Source organism: Pongo pygmaeus, chromosome 10 (assembly GCF_028885625.2).
Source record: "Pongo pygmaeus isolate AG05252 chromosome 10, NHGRI_mPonPyg2-v2.0_pri, whole genome shotgun sequence".
NCBI classification, from domain to species: domain Eukaryota; kingdom Metazoa; phylum Chordata; class Mammalia; order Primates; family Hominidae; genus Pongo; species Pongo pygmaeus.
This window is the reverse complement of record NC_072383.2, coordinates 74,514,224-74,538,651: the sequence shown is the minus strand read 5'-3', so window position 1 is coordinate 74,538,651 and position 24,428 is coordinate 74,514,224. Positions and strand designations below refer to the sequence as shown.

The 24,428-nt window shown below is 38.8% G+C and overlaps 1 protein-coding gene across 8 annotated transcripts in view; it reads left to right on the top strand.

Annotated features, from left to right (window-relative positions):
• The window catches only part of OSBPL8 (oxysterol binding protein like 8), a 214,113-nt gene that overhangs the window by 48,534 nt on the left and 141,151 nt on the right, over positions 1–24,428 (top strand). For 3 of the 8 annotated variants that reach the window (XM_054443363.2, XM_054443362.2, XM_054443357.2), the window contains exons 2-3: positions 16,113–16,175; positions 23,589–23,697. Coding sequence is in view for 6 of the 8 variants with exons in the window: in XM_054443357.2 (XP_054299332.1) it covers positions 23,656–23,697 (42 nt within the window). In the remaining 2 variants the exon portion in view is untranslated. Of the gene's footprint in view, positions 1–16,112; positions 16,176–20,021; positions 20,242–23,588; positions 23,698–24,428 lie in introns of all 8 variants that reach the window. The other 5 variants (XM_054443356.2, XM_054443358.2, XM_054443355.2 and 2 more) reach the window with 3 other exon arrangements.

Below are 24,428 nucleotides of genomic sequence, written 5' to 3'. Positions count from 1 at the left end.
CCGTTACTGGGTGTATCCCAGAGGAATATAAATCACTCTACCATAAAAACACATGCATGTGAAAGTTCTTTGCAGTGCTGTTCATAATGGCGAAGACACGGAATCAGCCTAAATGTCTAATCTACCTAAATGTTTTGACTCTCACTCTACTACCCTCAGAAGTCTGGATTTAATATCCCTATGTACTGGTTTAGGTAACATCATGTACATACCTTTGTTTAAGGGACATTACATTGTATATTATACTAATCAGTTTACTTCATTTTCTCTTGGCTATACACTGAGTTCCTGGAGGACAGCAATGATGTTTGTTTTCTGTATGTCCAGAATCTAGAACAGTGCCTCTTATATGGCAAGAGGTAAATAATTTTTTTTTTTTTTTTTGAAATGGGGTTTCGCTCTTGTTGCCCAGGCTGGAGTGCAGTGGCATGATCTCGGCTCACCACAACCTCCAGCTCCCAGGGTCAAGTGATTCTCCTGCCTCAGCCTCCCGAGTAGCTGGGATTACAGGCATGCGCCACTACACCTGGCTAATTTTTGTATTTTTTAGTAGAGATGGGGTTTCTCCATGTTGGTCAGGCTGGTCTCGAACTCCCAACCTCTGGGGATCTGCCTGCCTCGGCCTCCCAAAGTGCTGGGATTACAGGTGTGAGCCACTGCACCCAGCCATAAATAATATTTGATGAATGTGTTTTGAGCCTTACAAAGGACATATAACCGACAGTGAAGCAGTAATAGGTATTAAGGTCTATAAACCGTAAATTTTATGAATGGTTGGTTCAGAGATAATGGGAAATGAAATTTCTTTTGTACCTTGAGAATTTTGATAGTAATGGTTTCTTGGTTTTTATTGAACTTATGTTAGTATTCTGGTTTCCTCGGAGCAAAATGCTGATGATATAGTTTTGCCTGGACTCTACATAAGTAGTAGGTATTTATAAAACAATAGATGAAGAAAACCTTTAGTACATTTTTCTTTGTGCATTTTATTAGTAACTTGTCACTGGGTTGGATGATTGGTATGTACATATATATCTGTCTAAAACAATACCTCTGTTTTAAGTTTTTCATAAGATTTGCCAGATCTGGAGATATGAAAAGTATTTGGACACCCTTCTAGTTCAGAATTTAAGTAATTTATTGGGCTTTAATGTGCTGTTAGGCAGTCATTAAATAAATGGAAACTAAATTATGATGAATTTGAAATAGACACCTGTAAGCACAATAGTATGTATTTAATGTCTATGAAAAAAGTGGCTTTTTACGAAGTTTTTTGGGAAGAGGCAGTGTTTTTGGGAATATCTACCTACCTTTGTGCTCCAGAGTAATCAAGATCAAGGGAGTTGTCTAGATTTTTTGCTCTCCTTTTACCTTATATTTTTAGGTAACTTACTGTGCTTTTTCCCCTTCTCTCTGATAGTTGATATTATTAGTTCAGTTTGTTTCTTCTGCTCCCCCGTTGCATGTCATCCTCATCCATCTTCCTAAAGTTGTACACAGTGGGATAGCTTGCACGGCACACCTCTAATCCACTTCCTTCTTGTCCATCAGTGTCCAGCTTTTTGTTTGCCTCCCAGTCTTCCATTATTATCACCATCGTTATTATTTTTTCTGTTTTTCTTACTATTATAGTAGTAGTATAAGAATGGAAGAAATATTAACATAATTCATAGGTGCCAAAATATTAGTATACTCTAGGAAGCATATGTACTATACCATTTTGAAATAATTTTGATGAAAGCCATTTGGAATAGACTGCTTTAATCAAGCAATTCACTTAGATTTTTTTCTTTCAAAGTACGTATGAATAGGATGTTGGTACTAGCTTGATATTTGGAAACTGTCACATGTATATAATCTCTCATTATATTAGATTTTCTTTCAAAATTTAATCTACTGTAGCTACAGTGATGGGTCACTTAACAGGCATACATTTTGAGAAATGTATCGTTAAGCAATTTTGTCATGTGAGTATCAGAGAGTGTATTTATTAATACACAAACCTAGGTGGTATAGCCTACTACACACCTAGGCTATATGCTTTAGCCCATTGGTCCTAGGCTACAAATCTGTACAACATGTTTTACTATACAGAATATTGTAGGTAATTGTAATACAATGGTATTTCTGTGTCTAAACATGACTAAGCATAGAAAAGGTACTGCTTTGCACTGTTGACCTTGTTTTTGGAAAGGGGTCCTGATCCAGACCCCAAGAGAGGGTTCTTGGATCTCACACAAGAAAGAATTTGAGGTGAATTCATAGAGTAAAGTGAAAGCAAGTTTATTAAGAAAGTAAAGGAATAAAGAATGGCTACTCCACAGGCAGAGCAGCAGCATGGGCTGCTCATCTGCTTATACTTCTTGTTACTTCTTGATTATATGCTAAACAGGGGGTGGATTATTAATGAGTTTTCTGGGAAAGGGGTGGGCAATTCCCAGAACTGAGAGTTCCTCCCTTTTTGGACCATATAGGGTAACTTGCTGATGTCGCCATGGCGTTTGTAAACTGTCAGGCACTGGTGAGAGTATCTTTAGTATGCTAATACATTATACTATAATTAGCATATAATAAACAGTGAGGATGACCAGAGGTTATTTTCATTGCCATCTCTGTTTTGGTGGGATTTGGCCAGCTTCTTTCATCACAACCTGTTTTATCTGCAAGGTCTTTATCACCTGTATCTCATGCAGACCTCCTATCTCATTCTGTGACTTAGAACGCCTCACTTCCTGGGAATGCAGACCAGTAGATCTCAGCCTTATTTTACCCAGTCCCTATTCAAGATGGAGTCCCTCTGGTTCAAACGCCACTGACAATGTCACCATGGCTGTGATGTCACTAGGCAATGGGAAATTTTCAGCTTCATAGTAAATCTTAATGAGACCACTGTCATACATGCAGTCTGTTCTTGACTGTAACATCCTTATATGGTATGGCTGATGACTGACTACTATAGTGTAGATTAGTTCAGACTAGCCTAAACCAGTTTGTTCTTATTTACAATCTGACTTCTTTTTTTAGTCAAAATTGCAGAGTGAAATTAAGGTAAGTGATATGAATATAGTGTTGTCTTCCAGTAATATTCTTCTTTTTTTTTTTTTGAGATGGAGTCTTGCTCTGTCGCCCAGGCTGGATTGCGATGGCACGATCTCGGCTCACTGCAACTTCCGCCTCCCAGGTTCAAGCGATTCCCCTGCCTCAGCCTTGCGAGTAGCTGGGATTACAGGCACCCGCCACCACGCCCAGCTAATTTTTGTATTTTTAGTAGAGACAGGGTTTCACCATGTTGGTCAGGCTGATCTCAAACTCCTGATCTCAGGTGATCTGCCTGCCTCAGCCTCCCAAAGTGCTGGGATTTCAGGCATGAGCCACCCCGCCCAGCCATCTTCCAGTAATATTCTTCTTTAAAAGTGTAGTGTATTCATGGCTCAGCATTTTTGCCTTTTTTTTGAGATTGAGTCTTGCTCTGTTGCCCAGGCTGAAGAGCAATGGCATGATCTTGGCTCACTGCAACCTCTGCCTCCTGGGTTCAAGTGATTTCTCCTGCCTCAGCCTCCCGAGTAGCTGGGATTACAGGCATGCACCACCACACCCAGCTAAGTTTTTTTTGTATTTTTGGAAGAGATGGGGTTTCACCATGTTGGCCAGGCTGGTCTCAAGCTCCTGACCTCAGGTGATCCAACTGCCTAGGCCTCCCAAACTGCTGGGATTACAGGTGTGAGCCACCACACCTGGCACATTTTTGCTTTTGAGAATCCTTTTTTTGTTACGTATGAGTGTAATAAAACAGAAAAGCTCCTGGGACATCCTGGGAGATAGGAAGTCACAAATTTATCATATAAAACTTGTTGCCATAAGAGAAAGCCATTATTCATTACTGAATAATTGAATGTTCAATATTCAATCATTATTATAAGGTTGTTATGATTAGACATGTATTAAAGCCATTAACCTTGCCTAGTAGATGCTCCCTCATTTTCCCTGTGACTGAAATAACTATTTGTAAATCCCAAATAGAGAATAAGTTTTATAAAAATTACTTTCTCTAGGAACTTTGTTAGGGTAAGTATAGACAGTGAGCTACCAGTTCCCCAGCTTCTAGAGTACTGATAACAAAAGGAACAATAGAGAGAACATTGTCTTCTTTATACCTTGAATTCAACTAGTAATTATATTTAAATTAGGATGCAGGCCTGGCTTTAGTTTGGCAGTTTTGAGAAATGAGTCAATATGGTTGTCAAATGCCATATTCTTTTACAAAAAAGTTATTTGACTTTTAAAAAATAAACAGAAGCAATATACACAGTTTAAAATACTTAAAACAGCAGAGAAGACTACCTTTCTTCTCTCGAAGCCTATTCCTTAGAGCCTACTGCCATTAAGTTTGCTTTTAATTACTGTTTTAGCTTTTAAAAAATTCTTCCCTATTCTCAGATTTATTATCATTTAAATGTTTTTGACTTTGACCTCTAAAGGATGAAGAGATTGGTATACTTATACTTTAAGCTCCCAGCCACTTTCCCCTTCCAGGATTTTTTGTTATTAACAGTGTTTCTTAACTGTTATCAAAGGTGAGGAATTTAGGGCATTTATTATTAATTTTACCTTTTGTCATCTTGCTTCCTTTTTTAGTTAGTGATTTTATAATTTTTATTTTGTGTGTGTCTTGTTTTTCATCTAGAGTAAATCTCTTTTTACATAGATATATAGAGTAATTCTGAAAGTTGAAAACAAAAAATCAGGATTCATTAATTCATTCATTTTATAAATATTGATTCTTTAATATTGGAGCACCTCAGCGCTCTGATCTTGGGTTCTTTTCTGTCTACAAAGATTTCCAAAATTATCTCATTCAATGTTATGGTTTTAAATTCCATCCGTATGCTAACTCCTAGTTTACATTTTTTGCCCTGACCTCTCCCCCTCAGCCTCACATCTGCATGTTCAGCTGCCTCCTTGATATCTGTATTCAGATGTCTAACTGGTATCCCAAAGTGAACAAGTCCAAAAGGAGCTCCTGATATCCATCCCTTTCTTCCCCAAGTCTTCCCACAATATATTGCATACCTGCTAATGGCCCCTTCATTTTCTCAATTGCTTTGGGCACAAACCCTGCTTAAGTTCCTGCCTCTCTTTTTAAAAAAATTTACACTTTATATCTGATTCATCAATAAATTATTTTGGCTACATATTCAAAGTATAGAAAGAATTTGGCATTATTCATCACATCTCCTACTGCTGTTCCTGTGCAAGCCATCATTGTCTGTTGCCTGCATTATAGTGATAGCATTCTACTTTGGAATCTCTTCTCAATTAGTAGCCCAAATGATCCTACTTAAGTAAAAACCTATCATTTCTCAGCTTCCCTTTCAGCAGTAGCTTCCCATCTCATTCAGAGTAAAAAAATTAAAGTCCTTCTGTTCTTTGAGGTCTCTGTGATTTGCAGCTTAGTTACCTTTCTGTTTTCTTTGCTCACTACTGTTCCCTATTCCACTTGCCACAGTAGTCTCTTTGCTATTCTTTAGATGTGCCACATGCTCCTGCTTCAGAGTCTTTGGGCTTGCTTATTCCTTTTCTGCTTGGAAGGGTCTTCTAGTCATTTGGATTGCTCACCCCCTCATGTTACTGAGATCTTGACTCAGAGTCATTTCAATGAAGCCTAAAGGCCTTTCCAGGCAATCCTATCTAAAATTTTACCTTGTTTTTGTGACATATCAGACAACTCCTCCCTTCCTATTTTTTTATTCTAGTATCTATTATAATACACAATATATTTTAATTGTTTAATTTAAAAAAATTATCAGGTCAGGTTCATTGAGGAAAATAAATTACTACAGGTACTTCAAGCAAAAAGAAAATTAACAAGGGGAATTAGATGGTGATAAATTTATTGGAAAAGCTGGAGGCATGGATATGGACAGCTATTCCTAGCTTTCAGGTTAGTCATTGCTGCTGATCATTGTACCTGCCTGTTGGTACTAATATGGGTAGCTGGCAGCGGCGTACTTGGTGATCACTGTAAAGCCTCATGTCTGTCAAAGCTTATTGTCATTGTAATTGCCCAATGGGTTCTTCTTGCCAACTGCCCAGATGAACCCAATTTATTAACACAGGGAAATTGCAAAAGAGAAAGAATTTAATATACATAGAGCTGGTTAAATGAGAGACTGGAGTTGTATTAGTACTCAGATCAGCCTCATCTATTGGAGGCTAGGGTTTTTCAAGAATAGTTTGGTGGGCAGGATGCTAGGAAATGGGGAATGCTGTGATTGGTTGGGGAATGCAGTCATGGGGTATGGGAAAATAGTCCTCATGTGCTGAGTCCACGCCTGGGTGAGAGCCACGAAGGAGATCCAGGTGAGGCCATCCAGTCACCAGAAATGCAGAAGCCTGAAAAGACATCTCAAAAAGCCAATCTTAGGTTCTATAATAATAATGTTATTTCAGGAGTAATTGAGGAAGTTGCAAATATTGTGACCTCTGGAACAGTAGCTGGCATCTTATAAGAATTCAGGCCACTTATACCCCTAAAACCTTGTGACCTTTCATTAGTTTTACAAAGGCAGTTTACTTTTGGAAAGGGCTATCATAATTTAAACTATAAACTAAATTTCTCCCAAAGTTATCTTGGCGCATGCCCAGGAATGACCAAGGGCAGTTTGGAGGCTAAAGGCAAGATAGAGTTGGTTAGGTCGGATCCCTTTCATTGTCATAATTTTCTCACTGTTAAAATTTTTGCAAAGGCAGTTTCACCATCAGAAGAAGAATGGTCTGGTTTATGTCTCTCTTCCACCTTCCAAATACGTGGAAATGCATTGCATTGGCTGAATGTAAGTCACATCTATAATCCCCAAGGCAAAGACATTTGCAAAATGTAGTTTCCATGCTTTTAGCTTCTATGATACAGAGGAGAGCACAGAATGAATGATAAAATAAATTTATTTATACCTATATTGATAAGATATGAATATATACATATATATTGGATTAGTCAGGGTACTCTAGAAAAACAGTACCAACAGTATGTGGGGACACACACACATACACACACAAAATGGGGACTAGCAAGTATGAAATTTGCAGGGTAGGTCAACAGGCTGGAAACCCCCCAAACTGCTGATGTTGCAGTCTTGAGTCAAGGCAGTCTGGAGGCAGAATTTCTTTTTAGGACCTCAGGGTTTTTTTTTTTTGGCCTTTAAGTGGTTGGATGAGATCCACCCACATATTGAGGGTAACCAGCTTTACCCAAAGTCTACTGATCTAAATGTTAAACACATCTAAAAAAAAAAAAGTCACAGCAACATCTATACTGGTGTTTAACCAAACAACTTAGTCTCATAGCTTAGCCAAATTGATACATAAAATGAACCATTATAGTCTACAGCTTGTTACATTGGCACCCACCATATCTCTTTAAAAACATACTTGTTATAGGCCAGGCGCAGTGGCTTATGCCTGTAATCCCAGCACTATGGGAGGCCGAGGCGGGTGGATCATGAGGTCAGGAGATCGAAACCATCCTGGCTAACACGGTGAAACCCAGTGTCTACTAAAAATACAAAAAAAAAAAAGCCGCGTGTGGTGGTGGGCACCTGTAGTCCCAGCTACTCAGGAGGCTGAGGCAGGAGAATGGCGTGAACCCAGGAGGCGGAGCTTGCAGTGAGCCGAGATTGCGCCACTGCACTCCAGCCTGGGTGACAGAGCGAGACTCTGTCTCAAAAAAAAAAAAAAAAAAAAAACAAACAAACTTGTTATAAGCTGAATTGTATCCCCTTAAAATACATATTGAAGTTTGAACTTCCAGCACCTCAGAATGTGACAGTATTTGGAGATAGGGTCTTTAATGAGGTAGTTAAGTTAAAATGAGGTCACTAGGGTGGGCCCGAATTCAGTATGATAGGTCTCCTTATAAGAAGAGGAAATTTGGATACAGACATGTACAGAGGGAAGACCATGTGAAATCTCTGGGAGAAAATGGCCATCTCAAGCTAAGGAGAAAGGTCTCTGAAGAAACTAAACCTGCTGAAACCTTGATCTTGGACATCTAGCCTCCAGACCTAGGAGGAAATAATGTTCTGTTGTTTAAGCTACCCAGTTGGTTGTATTTTATTATGGCAATGCTAGAAAATTAATACAATAGTTAATCTCCAAACAAAGACAATAACAAAGTCATGCTTCCACCCAGCGGTACAACTGTCTTGCGTAAAATGTACTTTTTCCCTGAAGAGAATGTAAAGTCCTTGGGTGATGTTCATTTTTCTTGTTATTCTGTAACTGAAATACTATAATGTAGAGTTAACAATACTTAAATGCTATGAAATAAAGTCAGTATATCTTATATGATAAAGCAATAAGAGAGGAAAGAAAACAAAGATATTTGATACACAAACATATTCATAAAACTATAAGGAAGTAATAATCCCAGAAATTACAATTTTTGTCTCTGTAACTGATCACGTAATTGTAGCAGGTGTTTATAACTGCCTTCTTCCACTATCCCTTCTGTATTCATTTACCCTCAGCAAGCACCTCAACTGGTCATGGCTTTTGACCTGGTAGGATGACCCAAAGTTTCATTCCTGAAGAGTCTAGGTGATTACGAGTCCTGTCTACATTGGATTGTTGTGATTTTCTGTTGACTTTAATCACCGAACATGCAGTACTAAAAGATATCCCCTCGTAGCTCCTGTATTTCAGACATACTTTCCCGTACCTCTGTTGTAGAATAGCAGTCCAGTTTCTCCATGGTAATTAGGATCACTCACCTCAGCCAGCCTAGTAAACCCTCGTCTTTGCCTGCTGATTCAGAGGCATGGGGACCTTCAAGTGGCCAGATGGCAGTCTTAACTTCGAGTTCAGTGGAATCATTGCTGTGTCTCCTGGCGAAGGCATTCCTCTCTTTGGATTAAGACCTCCAGACTGGCAAAGCATAAGGTTATGGGGACAGGATGCAAAAATTGTATTAGTGGATCAATAGAGGTACTACTGGATGATGTCACTTCCATTCCTCCCTCTCATTCTCAGAGCCATGAACCTTGGCTATAGGAGAAAATGCACTGTATGTTGCATATTGACCCAGAGCATATACAGCCTTCTGGCGATCCATGCTGCAGCCTGTGTGAATTGCTCCCAGCTGATGCTATAATTGAGTTTTCAAAATGCCACCCCACTGTTCTGTCAAACCAGTTACTTCATGATGTTGGGGAACATGGTAAGGCCAGTGGATTCCTTGAGCATGGATTCGTTGCTGTACTACATTTGCTGTGAAATGAGTTTCTTCTTCCAAAGCAATGCTGTATGTATTACTATGTTGGTAGATGGGGCACTCTAAGTCTATGGATGTTAGTTCAGGCAGAAGCATTGCATGCAGGGAAGAGAAATTTATTCAAGTAGGAACAAAATGCTGCCCCTTCCGTGATGGAAGCAGCTCAACGTAATCTACCTGCCACTGGGCAACTAGCTAATGACCCTGCACAGTGGTGCTGTATTCAGGACTTGGTGTTGATCTCTACCACTGGTCAGTTGGGCACTCAGCAGTGGCTCTAGCCAGGTCAGCTTTGGTGAATGGAAGTCCATGTTGCTGACCCATGCATAACCTCCATCCCTGTCACCATGGCTACTTTGTTCATGAGCCCACTGTGGAATGACAGCAGTGGCTGGAGAAAGAGGCTGACTAGTATCACAGAATGGGCTCTCCTATTTCCTTGATCATTAAAATACCTCTCTGCTAAGATCACCTGTTGGTGAGCATTCACATGGGACACAAATATCTTCATTATAAAGGCCCAGATAGTAAATATTTCAGGCTTTGTGGACTACATATTGTCTGTCACATATTCTCCTTTTCTTCTCTCCCCTCTCCCTTCTATTTTCCTTCTTCTTTATAGCCCTTTAAAAACATAAAAACCATTCTTAGATTATATGCTATAGTTTGCTGACCCCCAGCTTACATGTTAAAAAATGCAAGATTCATTTAAGTGAAAATTGTATTGGGAAGGAATCCACATTTCCAGATAATGAGGGTTGAGGAAGGCACTGCATTTATTTTAATTATAAATTGGGATTTAAATCTAAGAAAACATGAATAAAGCACCCAAAGGTATTATGAAAACACACACTTATGTATATGTGTCTATGTGTGTGTGTGTGTAAAGATACACACACATACAGTTACTCAATAAATAATTACAAATCACCTAACATTTTATAAATTTATTAACCAAAGTTACTGTCACAAACTCAGATGCCTACAAGGACCTGGCAGATAAAGGGGCATTTTTGAAGTGGCTAACTATACAGTAGTAACTGAACTGCTTATATGTCAGTAAATTCAAACATTAGCAGAATGACTTTGCCAAACTTTGTGAGGACTGAGTAAAACATGGTTCCAAACATATATATGGCCCCTGGGTAATCAGTTTTTATGATCACCTGTAAAAGCAGAGGCTTGTTTCTAACATCTATACTTTTAAGAAATTCTTTTTTTCTCTTACCCTGGTCGTAAGAAAAAAGAAAAAAAGAAAAAAGAAGGAAAATCTTTAAATCCTTCAGCATGTAGTCCTTGAAGGAAGATTTGTGCTTTAAAACTGATGGGCTCCACTCATTCAGGGCAAGAAACTATAAAAGTATTGGGGAAAGTATAAAATGAATATGTTGTAATCCATTATTGTTAAAAATATAATCTTACAGGGAAGATAGGAACATATGCAATTTTAACAAATTTATATAAACAAATTTTAAAAACTTAAAGTAAATAGTATTAAGTGATGTATGAACTTTGGAAGTTCAAGAATCAAGAGAATACGTCTAGTTAGGGGAAATCAAGGAAGCCTTCGTGAAGAAGGTAATATATGACTTGGACTTCACTGGGTGGGTTGGGTTTGGTTTTGCAAGAGAAATATTCTCTAGAAGGAAGAATGCAGGCAAAGGCATGGAAATATGAAGGCATAAGAATAGGATCTATGAAGGCACTGGTATATATATGCAGAATAACAAATAACTCAATTTGGCTGACACAAAGGGTCAGAGAAAGCAAGCAGTAACTGAGAAAGGCAAGTATAAGCAAAATGATTGTTACCCTCCAATGCCAAGGCAAGATTTGGACTTAAATCTTTAATAAGAACAGCTGAAGTTTTTGATATTAAGTCGACATGATCACTTCTGTGCATTAGATTATAAAACTAGGTATAAAACCGATATAATATGTAGGTGTGAAGGCAGGGGCAAAGATAGAGGAAATGAATGCTTGAACACTTAAGAAATCTTCCAGGGCACGTAGAGGATCACTGAAGGGTAGCTTTAAGGCAACTAGAACAGAAAAGGGCCTTATTGAGAGTAAGGGAAACTTGAGCATTATGGGCAATGGAAGGACTAACAGGGCAAATTTTTTTTTTTTGAGATGGAGTCTCGCTTTGCCACCCAGGCTGGAGTGCAGTGGCGTGATTTCTGCCTGCTGCACCCTCCGCTCCCGTGTCCAAGTGATTCTCCTACTTCAGCCTCCCGAGTAGCTGGGATTACAGCAGGGATTAGCCACCACGCCCGGCTAATTTTTGTATTTTTAGTAGAGACGAGGTTTCAACATTTTGGCCAGGCTGGTCTCAAACTTCTGACCTCAGGTGATCTGCCCACCTCAGCCTCCCAAAGTGCTGGGATTACAGGCATGAGCTACTGTACCTGGCTGACAAATTGATATTGAAGCAAAGGCTTTTATTGGGCTGGGCACTTTGGTTCATGCCTGTAATCCCAGTTCTTTGGGAGGTCGAGGTGGAAGGATCGCTTGATCGCTTGAGCCTAGGGATTCAAGACCAGCTTGGGCAACATGGCTGTATTAGGGTTCTCTAGAGGGACAGAACTAATAGGATATAGATAGATAGATAGATAGATATAGATATAGATAGATATATATGAGTTTATTAAGTATTAACTTACATGATCACAAGGTCCCACAATAGGCTGTCTGCAGGCTGAGGAGCAAGGATAGCCAGCCTGAGTCTCAAAACTGAAGAACTTGGAGTCAAATGTTTGAGGGCAGGGAGCATCCAGCACTGGAGAAAGATGTAGGTTGGGAGGCTAGGCCAGTCTCCCCTTTCACGTTTTTCTGCCTGTCTTACATTCGATGGTGGATGATTAGATTGTGCCTACCAGATTAAGGGTGAGTCTGCCTTTCACAGTCCACTGACTGGAATGTTAATCTCCTTTGGCAACACCCTCACAGAAACACCCAGGATCAGTACTTTGCATCCTTCAATCCAATCAAGTTGACACTCAGTGTTAACTATTCCAATGGTGAAACTTCATCTTTATAAAAGACAAAAAACAATAAACCTAGCTGGGCATGGTGGTGTGTGCCTGTAGTCCCAGCTAGTCTGGAGGTTGAGGTGAGATGATCACCTGAGCCTGGGAGGTCACGGCTGCAGTGAGCTGTGATGGCACCACTGCACTCCATTCTGGGTGACCCTGTCTCAAAAAAAAAAAAAAAAAAAAAAGTGGGGAGGCTTTTATTACCATTAAGTGGCAGAGGGATTAGCTCAAAAGCATAGATAGAAAACTTAGTAACAGAAAGGATGGTAGCTGATAGAGAAGAAATTCAAATGAGAGCTTATAAAATTTCTGTGTTCAAAGCATTTGAACATTTCTTTGTTTTAAAAAGGATTCTTATATAGATACTTTAAATCAGTTGTCAGGACTCAACTATTTACACAACCTGGACAGGTAGCAAAAATGAGTGAAACAGTGAAAGTACAGATGCAAACATGGTGTGAGAGGTGGGTACTTGCACCTTGTAAAGTGGATGGCTGCTACTCAGCTCTAATCAGTCGTTGCTTAAGTGTTGCATCCATAGTTTCAAGACAAACCCTAAATTAATACTGTTACGTACAGTTTTTGATTTTTTAAAATATTGGCTATAAAAAGGACCAGAATCAGGAATCAGAGCCAGTTTCCTGACATTGTGTGACCTCTTCTTTATATATGTAGACAGGGTTTCACCATGTTGGCCAGGCTGGTCTCGAACTTATGACCTCAGGTGATCCGCCCGCCTGGGCCTCCCACAGTGCTAGGGTTACAGGTGTGAGCCACCGTGCCCAGCCCAAATACTGATTTTTAAAAAATCATTTGCCTGAGAAATATCTGTATGCCATTCATTGACTAACAAACATTTATTGGGCATTTATCACATGCTAGCCACTGAAAATGCATCCATATCCTTAAAATGGAATGATAAGGAAAGTGTTCACACAAAAACACTTGCTTTGTGTTGAAAAGTGTTGAAAGTGTTCAACAAAAACAATCTATGTAAATTCATGTGTTCCTTAGTTAATATTTTTGATATAAAAATGCCCAGTCCTAACACACTACTGCTTGTACAAGTTATGGAGAGAAGTGTTATATAAGAGTCTCTTCTGTTATTAGAGAATCAAAAGAAACTTCTGTCTTAGCTATACTTCTTTTGCCTCATGTTACAAAGGTACAGTAAAAAAGGACCTTACGCACTTAAGCCCTTACATAAGCTGCCTAGGCTTTAAGGGCACCAAAAGTCAGAAAAAAGTTGTTTGGACAGAAGGATAAAAACAACCACGTAGAGAAGAATTCAGAAGAAGCTAATATTAAAACATACAGAGAACATACTGCTTCAGAAAGTGATAAAGTTAGTGGTGAGACACATGCTGAGCAAAGAAGCTACTTTTGGGGTTTAGGTGTAGGTCTAAGTGGAGCTAAACAAAGGAGAAAAACTGTGAGGGCAAGATTTGGGGTCACCAGGAAAGATTCCTTTATTATGCATACAAATGTGCTATTTACACGCGGTGTTAACCTGAAACACTACACCAGGAATCATCAAAGTATGCCCTACTCCTGTTTTTGTAAATACAGTTTATCAGGCTCATTTTGTTTATTCATTTTTCTATGGTTGCTTTCATGCTACAACATCAGAGCTAAGTAGTTGCAATAGAAATCCTGTCATCTGCAAAGTCGAAAGTAAAATCTGTTTGCTGTGTGGCCCTTTACAAAAAAAAAAAAAAATTTGCTGATCCCTAAGCTATACAGATACACTGCAATATCTATCTCCCTTTAGTTAAAAAAATTTTGATAAAAATATTTCCTTACTTAGTTCATGTATTGTGGAATATGGGAACACATCACTGAAATGTACATAACCGAGTCTCTTTTATCAGGTACAAACACGTAAGGGTATTAAAGCCTCAATATTCATACTGTCTGTTAAAAATGAAGGATGGGGCCAGGCGTGGTGGCTCATATCTGTAATCCCAGCACTTTGGGAGGCTGAAGTGAGAGGATTGAGGCCAGGAGTTCAAGACCAGCCTGAGCAACAGCGTGACACCCCATCTCTACACAAGTTAAAAATATTAGCCAAGGCCATGCACGGTGGCTCACACCTGTAATCCCAACACTTTGGGAGGTTGAGGCGGGTGGATCACCTGAGGTCAGGAGTTCGAGACCAGCCTGGCCAACATGGTGAAACCCCATCTCTACTAAAAATACAAAATATTAGCTGGGCGTGGTGGCAGGTTCCTATAATCCCAGCTACTCGGGAGGCTGAGGCAGGAGAATCACTTGAACCTGGAAAGCGGAGGTTGCAGTGAGCTGAGATTGTGCCATTGCACTCCAGCCTGGGCAACAAGAGCAAAACTCTGTCTCAAAAAAAAAAAAAAAAAAAAATGTATTAGCCAGGTCTGGTGGTGCATGCCTGCTATGGTCTCAGCTATTCAGGAGGCTGGGGTGAGAAGATTGCTTGCACCCATGTGGTTAAGGTTGTAGTGAGCTGTGATTGTGCCACTGCACTCCAGCCTGGGCAACAGCATAACCAAGACACTGTCAAAAAAAAAAAAAATTACACAGCATTTATTCATCAACGTATTAGACAACTCAGGATCACCAGATACTTGAGGAAAACCAACAGCACAGAAGGGGAAGGGTCAAAAAGAAGTAACAAATGACTTCAGAGGATACAGGATTCCCTGGATGGAAGAGCACCAGACAGCAGAGCACTTAAATTCCTGTGTAGTTAGAAAGATTAAAAAAAAAAAAAATACTACAGACATGAAACGAACAGACTAATGTGTAATTGGGGAATAAGAAAGTGTCATTAAAAAAAGACAAAAGTTAAAAGTCAGTGTATGGGCTAAGGAATAAAATGGGCCAAAGATGGTAAATTGGTAGAATATGCAAGTTGGTGATCTGGGAAATAAAGTTGATAAGATACTTCAGGAAGTACACAAAAATAAATGGAATGTTAAATATCACATTGAAATCAAGAAACATGGAGGTCCAACTTTTTTTAACACAAATTTTAGCAAGAAAGAACAGAGACTAGAAAAGAAGAAATAGTTAACAAAAAAAGCAGAAGAAACTTCCCTGAACTGGAGAAAGATAGGTCTTCAGACCGAAAAGAACTCTTTTAGAGCCAACAGGATTAATCAAGATGAACCTTGCCTAGACAGATCCTTGTGTGATGTCATAACTAAATTCTTGGACATTTTAATGGTGATGGAAGAGTAATAAGTAAATCATTCAGTGGTTTTTCTTCTTGTTTAACTGTGTAGAGTAGGTGTCATTGTCCTTTGCCTTTTATGAATGATTTTTCCAAGGTCTGGAGAATAGAGACATAGTATCAGACTTGCATAATATTTTGGTATTCTTGTTTGGTTATAGTTCTGTATTTTAAAATGCCAATCATTTGGCAGCAGCAGACTTCAGTACTATGCAGTTTCCCCCAAACACTTTGGACTAGTCTGAACTACCACAGTACATTGTCCAAATGTGCTATATAGCACTTGTATAGTAATTTATTTGCTAGACCTCTTTTATTGGACTGAATTCCTTTGGGAGGCATTTAGTAAAAATGTGTCAAATGATGCTGTGCTATTATATTGTTTACTGACCATGTTCTTCCTAATGTTGCTGAATTTGCATATTTTGTTAATGTCTTTTGCATATAACATACAGCTTACAGGAACTGGAAGATAACTGGTTTATAGAAAATCCAAGGAAATAGCTAGAATATTGAGGCAGGTAATACTAGTAATGACCTTTTTATTTTAATTAGTGGATCCAAAATGAAATTAAATATGTTCTCGTTTTCTGCTCTGCAGATGTCTTATCAGCCAACAAGTTGGAATAGAGAGAAGGCAGTTCTGTTGAGGCGGGTAACACTGGTAATGACCTTTTTATTTTTAATTTAATTAGTGGACCCTAAGCTTAAGAAGTAGACTCATAAGCCTAAGAAGTTCTGAAATCCATCCTTTGATATCTGCTCCTTGGTGGTCTGTTGCAGTCTCATGGCTTTAAATGCCATCAATATGTTAACTCCCCAAATTTTATTTCCAGCTCAGATCTCTTGTTTGAGCTGCAAACTCTTACATCCAACTGCCTGCTTAACAGGCCCACATGAATATGAAATAGACATATCAAACTTAATATTCCTAAAACTAAACTTCTAATTTTTGGTTATCCTCTGCCCTGCTTTCCCAAAGAACATAACCTTACTCCTCCTGCTGTCTTTCCCATCTCATTTAATGATCACCATCCTTCTAGTCATTCGAGCCAAAAATCTAGGTCATCTTGTATCTTCTCTCATTCTCACGCCATATTCAGTTTTTCAGGAAATCCTGTTGCTTCAAAATTCATGTAGAATTCTCTTTCTTCTCAGCATCTTTATAGCTCTCATCTTCATTTTTGTATCATATTCTCTCTTCTAGATTAATGCAGTAACCTTTTAACTGAATTCCCGGTTTCTACCGTTCTCTCACTGTAATTGTCAATACAGAGAAACTAAAAATCTCAGATCATGTTATTCCTTGCTCAGAATCCTCCAGTGGGTTCTCATATCACTTAGAGTAAAAGGTTAAGATATGTCATATCCTCCCACCCAGTCAGTGCCCTAGAATGTAGCCATAGGATAGGGCCTTTTCCCACCAAAACCACTATAAAGTCTGAAAGAGATGATTACTCCATACAATGAACAAACCTTAACATAATGCAATAAGAAACATGAAAAAACAAGAAAACACCACCAAAGGAATGCAATAATTTTCCAATAATCAACCCTCCTCAAATGGAGATTTATGAATTGCCTGTCAAAGAAAAATCAAAATAATTATTTTAAGGAAGCTCAGTGAACTACAGGAGAACACAGACAACTCAATGAAATCAGAAAAACAATACAAACAAAACTAGAAGTTTAACAGAGAGGTTGGAATAATTAAAAAGAACAGCTCAATAGAGACTGTTAACAGCAGAACTGATCAAGCATAAGAAAGAACTGGTGAACTCAAACACTGGATATTTGGAAATATTTGATCAGAAAAGAAAAAGAATGAAAAGGAGTGAAAAGCCTACAGATTTGGGGACATCATCAAAAGAGCTAGGATTTGTAGAATTCAAGGAGAATAGAGAGAGACAGAAAGCTTATTTAAAGATTTAATGTCTGAAAACTTCGCTAATCTTGGAAAAGAGAGAAACACCCAGGCACGGGAATCTCAAAGGTCTCCAACTAGATTCAACCCAAAGAAGACATATCTAATCAAATTGTCAAAAGTCAAAGAGAATTTTAAAAGCAGCAAGATAAAAAAGGATCCTCACATGCAAGGGAACTCCTTTAGCCTATCAGTGAATTTCTCAGCAGAAACTTTGCAGGTCTAGAGAGAATGGAATAATATATTTATTTAAAGTGCTCAAAGAAAAAAAAATGTAAACCAAGAATACTTTATCTGACAAAGTTGTTCTTCAGAAATTAAGGAGGTATGAAGACTTTCCCAGAAAAGAAAAGCAGAGGGAGTTAACCACCACTAAACCTGCCTTACAAAAAAATGAAAGAGAATTCTCCAAACTGAAATGAAAGGATGCTAATTAGTAACATGAAAACATGTAAATTATAAAACTCACCAGTAAAACGCTGTCATTGAGGATACTTGTAGAGCTCTTTCTGGTCTGTGAAGCAAATTTTGATTGGTCTGGAGCTTTGGTATAAAGCTTACACACACATTATGTTATTGAGGTCCTCTCAACAATTCTGTGAAGTATGTAGAGCACATAATATTTCCTGTTTGCAAGTGAGAAAACAAAGAGAAGATAATGGATTTGCTCACAGCCATGCTGGTGGAAAATGATAGGGTGGCAGAGTGGAGATTCTACTCCAAATGCACTGTACCAGTGGTTTCCAACTATTTTGACTGCAACTTAGAGGAAGAAGTGCATTTTAAATTTTGACCCAGAATGTACATGTGTGTACGTGCACACAATGAAAGCAAAGAAAAAAAAAAAAGATATATCCTATAGCATCAGGGACTGGTTTTGTGGCAGACAGGTTTTGCACAGACCAGGAGGGCGGTGATGGTTTCAGGATGATTCAAGCTCATTTACACTTATTGTGTACTCTGTTTAATAATTATACAACTCACCATAATGTAGAATCAGTGGGAGCCCTGGGCTTGTTTTCCTGCAGCTAGATGGTCCATCTTGAGGGTATGGGAGACAGTTACAGACCATCAGGCATTAGATTCTCATAAGCAGCAGATAACCTAGATTCTTCGTGTGCACAGTTCACAATAGTGTTCGTGCTCCTATGAGAATCTAATGCTGCCACTGATCTGACAGGAGGCGGAGCTCAGGTGGTAATGCAAATTATGGGGAGTCGCTGTAAATACAGATGAAGCTTCACTCACTCACCCACCTTTCACCTCCTGCTGTGTGGTCCAGGTCCTAACAGGCCACAGACCCGTATCAGTCTGTGGCCCATGCATTGGGAACACCTGGCCCACAGGACCAAATATGATCTACTTATACTTTGTTTCCTTACCTCTGTGGGGAAACATTTTCTGCTTTTCCCTTCGTTCACATATGTTCTAGCTACATTGCTTTCTTCCTATTCCTCAAACTTCTGCCTTAGGACCTTGGCACTGGCAGCTGCTTCTTACCTGCAGACTCTTCCCTCAGATATCTGCATAGCTAATTTCCTCCCTACTTCAAATCATTGCTCACATGTCACCTTTTCAATGACATCTGCTATGGCCATCCTATTTAAAATTGTAACCCTTTAATCCCTGGGTAGTCTTAGCCTGTTTTACTTTTTCCCATAGCACTTAATATCTTCTAATATATAATTTATTGATTTATTATTTTTATTGTTTGTCTTCCCCTTCCAGAATATAAGCTCCATGAGGGCAGGTTTTGTTTGCTTTGCAAATTGATGTATTCAAAGTGGTCAGTATAATACCTAGAAATAGATGGATCCCTAAAATTGAATGGATAGGATGAAAAAAATCAGTAAAATATTTTTTGAAGTAAAAGCTGCTTGTGATGTTTTGTTATTTTGTTGTTAATATTGCAAATTTTTAGAATATAATAATGCAGTATTCAAATACAAATATCAGTGTGCATCCCATAGACATAATTTTTATATCATCTGCTATTTTGGATTCTTATTTATTCACTTAGATAATTGAGTTGACAGTATTAGTTAAGTGCAACAACTGTTGATGAAATGTCTACCATACAAAGCACTGGAAAAACAGATCAGTAAAATAGCCTCTGTCCTTGAAGAGAATTGGCTCATGGGAACAAATAATTACCATATATTATAATACATGTAGTCAAGGAAAGTTTATATAATGTTTCTAAATTGAAAGTCAGAGTAGTCTCTTGGGCTACTCTATTGATTATATCAAAGGAACCAAATGCCAGCCTTACAAAGTCCAATGAAATAATGTTTTCACCAGCCTTTATATTTCAGTAAGGCCTTTTATACTTGTAGAAATAAGAAAATGTTTTTGAAACTCCAAGAAAATGATTAGAAGTCTACTGATTTTATTGGTTTTGGCTTTGTTATCTGTTTGAAGGAATAATTGTTAGAGAGGTTATCGGAGACCTCTGAATATTTCTAGTTACTGTGAGAGTTCAGGTTGTAGGTTTTGTTAGTGAAAAAGTCAATCCTCTTGAACCCTGCTGCTGTTTTATCAACTAAATTTATGTAGTATTCTAAATCTTTTTTTTTCTTTTTGAAGTAGGGTATTTCCCTGACCCCTTCATGGGACTTATGACAGGGGTGCCTCATTTACTCAGCCTGCTACTCTCCACTCCTCATGAGAGGGAGTGAGTGAGTGAACAACGTGGGAACTGGAGTGCATGAGCACTGGAACTGGGTGGCCATTTCAGTGTCAGCAGGATCAAACTCCACTCACTTGGACCTGCTGTGTTCCACCCCTTGCAGAAGGGAGCGTGCAGGTGAGCAGGTGCAGGAGTCAGAGCGAGTGCCTTTGGGCACTGGCAGGAGCGAACTCCGTGCAGGCTCTGTGGCAGCGTCCAGGCAGGGTGCCTGCAACTCCTGAAGCCCCAGAGGGCATATTACAGTGCTCTTTTAGCTCTGCTGTCTGTGGATGGCTTAAGTGTTAACAACAATTCAGTGGGCCCTCTGCCTTTTTGCATGAGACGGCTGCCTTCTACCAATAAGGGAAAGGGGCCAGTGTGACAGCCTTTTGTATCCACACTTGTGGCTCCCAAGCTCTTGTCCAGTGTCCAGGAAAAAAATGAGGTTACATGAACAAATTGAAAGATGGTAAATGTGGGGGATTTTATTGCCATGAAAGTGGCTGTCAACGAGAAGGGGAGCTGAGAAGGGGATGGGGCAGGTAGGTAGTCTTTCCCTGAAGCCCAGCCTTCTCTGACCGGATTCTTCTCTGAAGTTATGCCATCAGGCTGTCCCTCTGAAGTCAAGCTGCTTCTCTCCAACGTCCAGCCATAGTCCCCAATGTCCAGCAGCTTCTCCTCTCTTCGGGCTGAGTCTGGGGTCTTTATAGGCATAGGATGGGGTTGGGCAGGACAGGGCCATGGGTGGTTTAGGAAAAGGCAACATTCGAGCGGGAAAATAGGGATATAAGTTCTTGTTTTGGTCTGCCATTTCACGCTTTTCGACTTGAGGGTGGGGCTTTTGCCAGGGACCCGCTGTTTTCTGCCTAGAATTTCTCTGTCCCCTGTCCCTGTCAATTTCAGCAGTGTTCACAGCATCTTCACCAGGAGTAGATTCTATCTTCGGAAACCACTTTCTTTGTTCATCCATAAGAAGTAAGTCCTCATTCATTCAAGTTTTGTCTTGAGATTGCAGCCATTCAGTTACATCTTCAGACTCCACTTCTAATTCTAGTTCTCTTGCTATTTTCACCACATCAGTAGCGACTTCCTGCACTGAGGTCTTGAAACCCACAAAGTCATCCATAAGGGTTGGAATCAACTTCTTCCAAATTCCTGCGAATGTTGGTATTTTGACCTCCTCCTATGACTCACAAGTGTACTTAGTGACATTTAGAATGGTGAATCTTTTCCATTAGGTTTTCAAACTTTGCCCAGATCCATCAGAGGAATCACTATCTCTGGCAGCTTATGGCCTTACTGAATGTATTTCTTAAATAATAAGACATGGAAGTTAAAATTACTCCTTGATTCATGGGCTGCAGAACAGATGTTGTGTTAGAGATGAAAACAACATTAATCTTTTGTACGTCTCCACCAGAACTTCTGGGTGACCAAGTGCATTGTCAGTGAGTGGTAATATTTTGAAAGGAATATTGTTTCTAAGCAGTAGTCTCAACAGTGAGCTTAAAATTTTAGTAAACCATGCTGTAAACAGATATGCTGTCATACAGGCTTTGTTGTTTTATTTATAGTGCACAGGCAGAGTAGTTATAGCATAATTCTTGAAAGGGCCCTAGAATTTTTGGAATGGTAAATGAACATTGGCTTCAACTTCAAGTCACCAGCTGCATTAGCCCCTAACAAGAGAGTCATTTGTCCTTTGCAGCTTTTTAGTCTGGCATTGACTTCTCCTCTCTAGATATGAAAGTCCTTAATGGCATCTTCTAATAGAAGGCTATTTCGTCTATATTGAAAACCTGTTGTTTAGTGTAGCCATGTTCATCAATGATCTTAGCTAGATCTTTTGGATAACTTACTGCAGTTTCTCCAAGTAGCACTTGCTACTTCACCTTGCATTTTGATGTTATAGAGATGGCTTCTTTCCTTAAGCCTCATGAACCAACCTCTGCTGGCTTCAAACTTCTCTTCTGCAGCTTTCTCACCTCTCTCAGCCTATATAGAATTGAAGAGAGTTAGGGCCTTGCCTGTATAATTAGCCTGATCTTCTATCCAGACCACTCAAACTTGCTGTATATCAGCAGTAAGGCTGTTTTGCTTTCTTATCATTTGTGTGTTCGTTGGAATAGGACTTTTAATTTCTTCCAAGAACTTTTACTTTGCATTCACGACATGGCTGTTTGGTGTAAGAGGCCATGCTTCTGGCTTTTGACATGCCTTCCTCACTAAGCTTAATCATCTTTAGCTTTTGATTTAAAGTGAAATATGTGGGTCTTCCTTTTACTTGAACACTTAGAGGCCTTTGTAGTGTTATTAATTGGACTAATTTCAGTATTATTGTGTCTGATGGAATAGAGAAGAGCTGGGAGAAAGAGAAAATGGGAGAATGGCAGATGTGTGGAACAGTCAAAACCGCATACATTTATCAGTTCAGTTACTTGTTTTATATGGCTGCAGTTTGTGGTGCCCCAAAATGATTACAATAGTAATATCAAGGATTATTGATCACAGATTGCTGAACAGATATTTTAATGAAAAGGTTTGAAATATTTGAGAGTTACCAAACTATGATACAGAGACACAAAGTGAGCACATGCTGTTGGAAAAGTGGTACCATTAGACTTGCTTGCTGCAAGGTTGTCACAGCCTTCATTTTGTAAAAAAGGCAGTATATCTTTGTGCAGTAAAGCGAAACACAATAAAACAAGGCATGCCTGTAGATATACATGTTCGTGGTAAAAATGGAAATATACAGAAGCAAAGAGTATCTTATATATATAATGTTCCATCACTCACATTTCCCACCTCATGTGTTGTGATCCTCTTTCCAGTTTAGTATATATAGATCTACTTCATTTTTTAAAATTGCTGCATGATATTCTATTGTATGTCTATAATATAATTTAAGGAAGCCTCTAGCCATCAACATTAAAGTTGTTTCTAGTTTTTTTCATCAGATTTATTACTGTGTTGGAATTGTTTATATATTTCTGTGCATTTGTATATCTGTGGGAAAATTTCTAGTCTTGAAATTGCTGGATTAAAACATACATATTTTTAATTGTCCTTCAAAAAATTGTCCTGATTTATATTCTCATAACAAAAGTACTTGAGAATATCTGTTTCCCCACATTCTCTCCCATGATGGATTTTAGCATACTTTTTAGTTTTTACCAATGTAATAATGAAAAACTAATTTATTTCATTAGTTGTAAGTAGATTTATGCATCCTTTCAAATTTTAGGCAATCTCATGTTTAACCTTGCTCTTACTATTTTTCTTCACTTGGAATATTTTTTTCTTCTTTCATTTTTCTCTGAACCTTTACCATTCTTCAAGGCCATGTCAAAATTTTTTTTTTTAATTACTGAATTTCCAAATAACCTCAGACTAAAATGATTTTTCCCTCCTAATAAACTCAATGCTTTATTTCTACTTGTCACAGTTTTATACCAGTCCTAATAAATATGATTTTCTTATTTTAGGATTTGCAGATTTACAGGATGGCTGCACATTAATGGAAAGAGAAGCATAAACCTATTTTCTTTCATTATGGAGGGAGGTTTGGCAGATGGAGAACCTGATCGAACTTTGGTGAGTAGTTCAAATATGACATAGGTTCTGTCATCTGTAACTGTGAAGTGTTTGATGTAAGCTAGGGTTTTGTTTTTAAAATATATTAAAAACAAACTTTTAAAAAGTATTTTTAAAATAATGCTTTAACTCCTTGAGAATTACAGATACTTTAAATGATATGAAAATTACAGATAGCTATCTGGGCATGGTGGCTCACACCTGTAATCCTGGAACTTTGGGAGGCTGAGATGGGTGGATTACCTGAGCTCAGGAGTTCAAGACCAGCCTGGGCAACAATGGCGAAACCCTGTCTCTACTAAAAATACAAAAATTAGCCAGGCGTGGTGGCACATGCCTGTAGTCCCGGTTACTCAGGAGGCTGAGGCACGAGAATTGCTTGAACTCGGGAGGTGGAGGTTGCAGTAAGCCAAGATAGCGCCTCTGCACTCTAGCCTGGGTGACAAAGTCAGACTCTGTCTCAAAAAAAAAAAAAGAAAATTACAAATAGCTTAAAGTTTGTTGGAGCACACCAGTTTTCTGATATTTCTGCTCCACCCTCCTCCTCTTATTTTACCTATCCTTCCAGCCATATAGTGAAAGACATCCTGATAGAATCATTTGTTTACTCCCAAAACCTCTTTGTCTTAAGTGAAATCAAGAGAATGTCAACATTTGAGGAAATTAAATGCCTCCAAATTTCAAATCACATGCAGCTATGAGTAATAGCAGGAATGAAACAGTTAAAATAA